Source organism: Neurospora tetrasperma (assembly GCF_000213175.1).
Source record: "Neurospora tetrasperma FGSC 2508 unplaced genomic scaffold NEUTE1scaffold_3, whole genome shotgun sequence".
NCBI classification, from domain to species: Eukaryota; Fungi; Ascomycota; class Sordariomycetes; order Sordariales; family Sordariaceae; genus Neurospora; species Neurospora tetrasperma.
The window spans coordinates 2,227,456-2,235,965 of NW_009799101.1; the positions used below are offsets into that span (position 1 = coordinate 2,227,456).

At 51.9% G+C, this 8,510-nt stretch overlaps 2 protein-coding genes across 2 annotated transcripts; both read right to left on the reverse strand.

The window, feature by feature from the left end:
• Positions 1–609: 609 nt before the first annotated feature.
• Positions 610–3,691, reverse strand: NEUTE1DRAFT_129627 (uncharacterized protein; the record flags this gene model as incomplete). The annotated part of the gene is made up of 2 exons (XM_009852554.1): positions 610–790; positions 911–3,691. 2 exons carry the CDS (start codon positions 3,689–3,691, stop codon positions 644–646), a joined length of 2,928 nt encoding a protein of 975 aa, XP_009850856.1.
• Positions 3,692–5,018: 1,327 nt separating this feature from the next.
• On the reverse strand, positions 5,019–5,870 carry NEUTE1DRAFT_100659 (uncharacterized protein; the record flags this gene model as incomplete). Its single annotated transcript, XM_009852555.1, has 4 exons — positions 5,019–5,133; positions 5,232–5,330; positions 5,438–5,491; positions 5,581–5,870. The coding sequence occupies 4 exons, from the start codon at positions 5,868–5,870 to the stop codon at positions 5,019–5,021; spliced, it is 558 nt and encodes a 185-aa protein (XP_009850857.1).
• Positions 5,871–8,510: the final 2,640 nt, after the last annotated feature.

The following is an 8,510-nucleotide window of genomic DNA, read 5'->3' on the forward strand; positions in this document are numbered from 1 at the left end:
GACTGTTGCCTTTCCGCTTCCTCCGTTCGTCCCTCGATGGCGATGATCCTCGCCATTGTCGTCATGGCTTGGCAGGCACACCTTGAAGATCAACACCAAGTCATGGTTCTTTTGAAGACCGTCTCGTGTGCATCGCATAGGAACACCTGGTATACTATTGTTGCATAAAACAATATACATGTTCTTCGCAGCTTTCTCGCCCGTCAACTTCCGCTATGGGATACATTCTCGCTCCATAACAAGGGCCATTTCCAAGCAGTATAAGTGCCCTCTTTTGGGTGAGCCTTTGAGCTTAAGTACTAACAGTCCGATCTGTCATAGTTATGTTATTGAAGTCTGTAGCCCAATGTCCTACTTTGAAAGGTTAATTAATCGCCATGTATGGTCAAAAGGAATCAACCATCCACCTGGCAGGCTGAGGTTATAAATGCAAGAACGCGCTACCAAATGACTTCTCTCACACCAGCGCCTTCCCAACCGAAAACCAACGCCCAAGTGCATTGCCATCACGCAACCAGCTTGGCCCCACGCTGTACTGAACGAGACAGGAAACAAAACATCCCACCGACCCTAGAGGTATCTCAAGGTCTCTCTTAGCTCTAGCCCCCTGGGCTCTCTACGTAGGCACTAACGCCTCAGTTCTCTAGGCCTTGATGCCTCTAGCACTGACTTCGCCCTTCTCGCCAATGTTGAGCGCCTTGCGACAGTCGGGACAATACCACTTCGTCGTCCTCGCCGGAATCGCGGTGAGTCCTACGCATTCGAGATGGAACCATTCCTGCTGGCATTTCTGTGGATTGACAACATCGTTAGCCTTGTGTCCCTTTTAGTTGTTCTGATTCCCTCCCCCACTCTCTCCACCCTCTTTGTCTGCGGAATTGTTCGAGCACTGGCTCCGGGCGATTCTCACCCTCTTCTTTCCCGTCTGAGAGGGATAGCTCTCTGCGTTTTCTTCTGCATTTTCCTTGTTGGGCGCTTGCTCTTCGTCCTGTTCTTCTTCATGCACATCCTCCTTTGTTTCCTGTTTTCGCCTGAGACCTTTTTCGTCGGTCTTTGACCTTGTGGAAATGGACATAGTAGACGTAGAAGTTGCCGAACCTCGACTTGCTGCGGCCTTGCCGGATTTTTTTGATGCTGACTTCTTCTTCTTGGTGGGTTGTTTACTCACATCGACGTTATCACATTGAATCATTATCCCAAAGCTCACACGGTTGCATAGGCAGTACCTCGGCTCGTCGGGATCGATCACGTTTCCCTCGTCATCCACCTCAACCTCCATCTCGTTTTTGGCTCCGGCGGCGGCTGTCATTGCTGCTACTGCCGCCGCTGTTTGTCGACCTTCCACAGCTGCCTTGTCCTTACCCTTCCCGGTGCGGGCGCTCTTCTTCGGCGCGGCTTTTCGTTTCCCAACAGCACTATTGCCGCCGCTCACAGTCCGACTAATAACACCTGGCGCTGGTCTTTTGGTTCGCTTTCCGGTCGTCCGTGTGGTTGTGGTCGTCTCTGCCGGAGCCTTGTCTGGTGCAGGGGTGTTCCGGGCAGTACTTGTGCGACGAGGGCGATCTGATGCAAGAGAAGCCTGGGGTTCTAAACTAGAAGCCTTGCGACGAATAGATGTGGTTGATGCCACACTGGGAGGCGCAGTCACCGTTGTGGATACTGCTAGTTCCTCTTGATCTGGTGTGTGACTGGGTACATCTGCAGCTGGAGTTGTTACACGAGACGCACTTTGTATTTCCTTTTGCTGTTGCTGCACCAGTAGTTGTTGTTTCTGTTGTGGTTGGTTTTGCTGCGGCAGCGGTTGCGGCGGCGGCGGCGGCTGCTGCTGTTGTTGTGGTGGTTGCGGTTGCGGTTGTGTTGTCGGTTGTTGTTGCTGCTGCTCTTGGGTGCGAGTCATTTGCGTCTTCCTCGTCTCTCTAACAGGAGGAAGAATCGGAGTTGTAGACTTTCTGGGCGACCGTAACGGCGGCGGGATCGGGGTCTCAGCGGGTGGTAGCTTTATGGGCGGAACTGGAGGAGCCGCACTGGAACTACCGGCGATGCTGCTTGGGGCGGGAGATGTCGCCGAAGCGACCGAGGCACTAGATTTGGCAGCGCTGGAGTGATCTTGGGCGTGAATGGGGAGAGGGATGGGGGTTGTAGAATGCAAGACAGGTGTAGGCACTGCCGTCCTCTGGTGTGGTTGAAGATTTAGCTGCGGAGTAGGGACAGGAGTCTCGTTCTTCATCCGCTTGATCTGTGACTCCGGTTTCGTCGCATCGGCCTCGATGACAGACTCCCTCTTGCGCTTCTTTGGTTGCTTGGGTCGGCTGTTGTTGACTATCGTAGGTGTTGGGGTTGGTTGGGCAATGGCAGGTTGCGAGTTGTTCATCAATATCCGGGCAACATTGTCCAGGAGCTTCGCCGACTCTTCGGCCTCAATCGCAGCCTGGTGTGCCAACTGGACTCTCTTGAGTTTCTTGGCCTCGTTCAACTTCATGCCGCGATTATAGGTATTCGCCTCGTCTGCAGCCAAAGCCTCTTCCGAGACCGCGCCCACGGGCATCTGCATCTCTCCAGTGGTAGGGTTCTTGACCGGAACAGGCATCTTTCCCTCAAAGACCCTACCCTCTTGTTCCGCTTTTTGCTGTGCAGCTTTAAAGGCTTCATAGCCGCGGCCCAACGCTTGGAGTTCTCGAGCGATCATGGTAACGGAGGGGGTCCATGCTGCATTCTTCTTCATCTTCTTTCTCAGCTTGGCGAGTTCGAATGGTGTAAGCTGGCCCCAAGGAGCGTCCGGGCCGCCGATGACAGGGTTCACTGGAGGCGGACCCAGCTGTGCCAGCGCAGCGCTCGTAGATAGCGGTTGCTCGCCCCCCGGAACATGCGGCGGAGGTACGGATGTTCTTGGCTTGGGTGCCTTTCCAGCTTTAGGGGGACGGGCAGGAGCCTTCACAACCTTGATACGTGGCTGGGGTGCTGGGGTTACACGGCTGGTGGACAGAGATGCCACATCCTCGTCCTCGGAGCTGCTCTCGCTGTCGCTGGTAAACGGCTCATAGTTGAGCTCGTATGGCGCCAAAACTTCTCCAGGGACTGTGATTCTTGGGATCGCATGTCGTCGAGGTTTCTGACCATCCAGTCTCAGGGGTGCCTTCGACCCTGCCGCTGCCTGGGGCGACTTGAACGTTGCAACAGGACTCTTGATCTCTTCTGGGGGCGGGTAGTTCTCAAACATGGTCTCCAGCTTGGCGAGAATGGTTTTGATGCGACTGTGGTGCCGTTTAACCTCTCCATCCATTCGTACAGCTTCCGCGTGGGCGGAAACACGGGCATTCATGCCTTGCTGAAGCTGTTCGGAGATGTCGGCGCGCACATCGACGGCACTGGTCCGCTTGGGGGGTGGGATGTTGGGTAGTTGAGACCATTTGGTGGCGAGTTCGTGGACTTTGGTGGACGCGTTGACGTGGGTCTCGTCGAGCTTGCCGATGAGGGTGAGGGAGCGCATTATGTCTGCTGGAAGGTATTCGGTAAAATCGAGGAAATCGGTTACGGTAGCTTGGGCATCGGGGTCGGCCGGCATGTCGAGAGAGTTGAGAGGGTTGAGGGCACCGAGGGTCTGGATCGCCTGCTGGATGGGCGGCGCGTCCTGACGCGGGGAAATGGGTTCGTTCATCGCGTTGGACTGCTCGATTGCTTCGGCAGCAGACATCTTGAGCGGGGACTGTTCAAGCTCGTAGGGCGATAAGGCAAGGGGCTATAGATCGGTGGGCAGGTTCATGTTAGGCGTCGCGCGCGGTAGAAGACGGTCGCCTCGGTTTGGTTTCAGTTGTTGTCCGAGTCGCCGAGCAGAAAGAGGAAAAGTTGGTACTTGTGGCGTTATCGAGGCTTGAGTGAGGGCAAAAGTCCCACACGATGCGGGCGGGTGGCCGATGATGTCGTCGTTTCGTGCAGTGGAACGCGTGAGGTCAAAGGACGGCAAGTGGAAAGGGAACCGAGCTTGTGAAACGGGCCTGTGGAGCCTGCCAGTGATCGGCCTTTGTGGAGAACCTCAAGGGACCGTGGGCTGGAAGGAACTTGGCGCCCCACATTTCCTGCAGTCAACTGCAGGTCTGCAGCGCTCAGGAACCAACACCTTAACAGGTTTAGCGTGCTTCGCAAAGCAATTCATTCGCCATTCTTCAGGGTCCATGAGTTCTTGTTTCTCTTCCCAGATTTGGTACGTCGGTAGGCTCCTGATAATGGCAAACTACCTACTGTAGCTCTACTGCATTAGCAACTAAATCTGAGGTGGTAGCTGGAAACTCGGATGTTTGGTTTTTCCACCTCCAGTTTTGGCTCCCTTGATAGTTGACAGATGGTTCAAAGTTGGTTGGTTCCACAGGTGACCAAGCAAGCCAAGGAAAGACTGCTGTTCCCCCAACCCATTATTGACAGTTAGTGTAGATCCCCCCACTGGGTTATTGTCATGATTGCCTCAGTTGTTCGTGGTGTTCGGTCTTCGAAGCACGGTCCGTGTAATTGACTTTTTGTGAATTTTCCTCCTCTAAAAGGATCCCGGTCTTTATTATCTGCCTACCTAGCTGACCACCCCACCCTCAGAACTTCGACTGTACGTCTCGCTGATGATATGAACATGTAAATGGAAAAATAATAAGAACCGGAAAGGGAAAGAAACGAGACGGAAAGCAAAAGATAGCATATCTAAACCAAGCCCTGACCGCGCCGTGGCCACCACAACTTCTTCCCAAATAAACAAATTCTGCGCCCCAATCACATCACGGTGCCTCTTTCCATCTTCGAAGTCGACATGACAGAAGGAAAGATAACAAAAAAACAAAATTAAAATCGAAGGACGCTGAAATAACAACTCGCACAACAGACATCAAGCCCATAGACTAGAAAATGAAAACACCAACAATATCACACGGTGTACCAGGTCTAAGAGAGAAAGTCTTCCAATGTCTAGAAAAGAATAAAAAAGTTGGGAAAAAGCGACCAAGGAAAAATTAAGCCAAGTTATACATCCAGTGAGCTTTCTATCCCTCATAGTTAGTCCTCTGGATCAGCTTAGCGCCATGGACGATCTCGCCCTGTTCGGTTTGATACCAAGATTGGTCACCGACGGTGGTTATGGATGCGTATGCTGTTAGGCTTTTGCATTTCCTTTAACGTTGACTTTCGTCAGCATATATGCCCTGGGCTGGATTTTTTGTTCAACAGTGGCTGAATAAACGACACAGGTAACTTACAGATACCCATTGATGGTGATGGCTCCCCAGACTTCCACGTCCCCTTGGACCTCAAAGGTACCGGTGACTTTGAGTTTTCCAAAGATTTTGACTCTGTCGCTGTTTGTGAAGGATGGTGGTCAGAACTGTTGGGTTCTGTTACAGAGAGAGAAAAGAAAGGAAAATGGAGAGAAGATGGGGGGGGGGGGAGAGGTGAAGTAACTTACACACACAGCGCACTCCCATCAATCTTGACGTTCCCATACGCCTTAATCCTACTACTGTGTTTCGACGTGATTAGCATCGCCCACTTTCCAATCTCACATCCAGAAAGCGAAAGCCAGAGAAGAGAAGGAGAGCACAAACGTACCTGCACCTCAAATCCCCAACAATACTAATATCCCCATACGCCTCAATGCGATCTCTCACTGCAAAGTTCCCCGAGAACGCAACGCCTCCGCCGGATTTGACCGATCCGTCGACCTCCATTGGCCCTCTCAACTCGAGGGAGCTGTCTGACTCGATGCTATTCCTTCTCTTGACTGTGGCGTGTTGTTGTCTGGTACTGTTTGTGTTGGAAGACCCCGTGCTGGCGTTGGCGCTGTAGACTCCTCCCTGCCCCTGGGAATCAAAGGTCATGCTATGCTCGTATTGGTACATTGTTGTCGTGGACGGAAGCTCGGCTTCAAACGGTGCTAACGGTGCTGTTGGTGCTGTTGGTGCTGTTATCAATGGTGTTGCTACTATACCGGAAATTCAGGATAAAGTAGACGAGGAAGAAGCTCTGTCAGGATTATGAGGATGCTACTGTTGGCTTTGTCTCACGACCTGTTGCCAAAATCCTCTGTCGTTGTAGTTGACCCGCTGAGTGATGTTCCCGAGGATACAACTGCTATTGAATGTTGTTTGGTTCTGAATGCTATGAGGCTTATGATATCGAAGAGTGTCAACCTCCATTGCCAACGGGGGGATTAGATGGAGCTATATAGTAGATGTCGAAGCCCAAAATCTGTATCCTACCCAAACGACTGCATGTAGGGTGAGGGTCGGATGTCTCCAAGCTAAAGGACAGGAGCAGGAAAAAAATAGTGAAGCTCCAAACCAGACGAATATGTCATTAGTCCGCTTCGAAGATTTTCCAAGACCGTCTGTCGGAACTCTGACCTACTGTACACCATACTACAAACACCGACCGGCGAAGCTTCGCCCAGCCTGACCTGAAGATGTACCTCTAGAGGTATCCATATGAGGGCGGCATGAGCCTTGGGAGCCTTGAAAGTGCCGAGAGTTCTTCGTTACCCTTTCCCCATTGAGACTCGACGTTATGAAAATAGCTATGCCCCCCATATCCCATGGGCGCCACGGACGATGGAGCAAGTTGACGGCCGGTCGGTATGTTATCACAAGGGAACTAACACATAACGACATGATGGTTGCTGTTCTATGTCAAGCCACAGATCACCAGAAGCACACACAGGTAGGTACCTATCTAGAGGTAGTCTTACTACCGCTACTGCACGCAGCTTTTGTCAATATCAATAAACAGTATCATGAAATATCTCTGCTGCTACGCCTCGCCTGTGATGATACATTGGATCTGTCAGTACACAGTAAGCCACCACGTCCATGCCAAGTTTGCGCATCAACACCACCACTGCCGCCACTTGTCTACATTCACATTCATGTCTTCCTAGCCCGGAATGTGTACCGAACCCACATCCCGGTATCTCTTGGCGTCAATGGATTAAACACTAGGAGATTCAACGACATAGAGCGGAGTATCTAGATACCTACTATATTAGTACGAACTTTCTTGGTGCCCTATGACAACGACAGTAGCAACAGTAAGAAACAAAACGTCCTACACCTCTGCCTCTGGCCCAGTACCACCTAGTCAAGAATGATATCCAATAGATGACTTTGGCTCCCGTAGTTTGTTTTACGGAACATTCTGTTCACAGAATCCGTTATGTTTACCCCTTTTGGGGGGGGGGGACCTATCTTTCTTTTCCACTTGTGCATACAGGACAAGGCAGGGACAAGGGTTGGGCAAGACGAGACAAAGTAAGGCAAAGCAACGAAGACAGTCGGCGATGGTCCTAATTCTGAGCCACAAAGACGCAGTAGTCTGGTATAGTCCATGTCCAGCCCCTTGCCGACCGAAGTTGGAGTTGAGGTTAGTCCACCTAGCTACCCTGCGCTAGATCGCGCTTCTTCGCTTAAGAAAAGCTGCGTCTACATGGCGTTATGGTGTAGAACTGCAACTCTGTGCGTTAGCACCAAACAAGCCACCGACAGACGGAGCTCTCGAGGAGGCCGCCCATAGCACTACATTAGACTATGTACAGTAGCCAGCCGACTACCCGTTCGCGACGCTCGGTGGTGGTGGATCGCGTTAAAACTAAACGGTAGTCCGGTGTTCAAATTCGATTCGTTCGGCTCTGTTGTCGCTAGAAATGAGGCGTCGTTATGTCCAAAAAGGAGGGTTGTAACAGCTTACCATTCGCCAGCTTTGCCGATTGTCGCCAATAAGGTTCATGGCGCGGCGGCGCAGCAGGGCTAACCAACACTTCTCACGACAAAAGAAGGGGGAGGAGGGGGATGCGGGGGGTAGATCGGGAACAACGGCATATGTAACACCCTGTTTCCCCTGCCCTGACAAAGAGTGACAGTGACTTTGCCGAACGGAACACACCGACCGACCGACCGATCGTGAGACTTGTCCATTCAGTTCCGGATATTTCGCTTCATGCATGAAATGGCTTGCAGACAGAACCTTAGTTGTTGCCCGATGCCAAGATCTTCAGCCATGAAACAGCCTTGCCTCGCGCTGAAGCTGCCTTGGCCGGACGTCCGCCCGTGAGCTGTGTTCCACTTACTACCCCAGCTCTCCAGTTAAAGATGCCGAAAGCGGTGACCGCATGGCACAGAACAGTGTCAATGCCCATTTCTTTCGAACTGCAGTGATATTATGAGGATTTGTAAGAGGGAATGTGAGTTCGCGATGCATGCCCATCTTGGTCCTGGACCGCGACTCCAGCCTTGTTAGATGTTTCGTAAACATTGAGGAAGATCGAACATTCCAAGCATGGCGTTGACGTGGGCCACGTCCCAGCCTAAAACCCACGTGGCATATTTGGGCGTCAGATCAACATGATCACGCTCGGTGAGACAGTGAGCGTATTTCATAGTTTCATAATTCTTTATTTGATCTTTTTTTTGGGGGGGGGGGGGGGGGGGGGGGGGGGGGGGGGGAAAAACCTCTTATTGAAGGGGTAAAACCTTTTGGGCCCAAAAAAA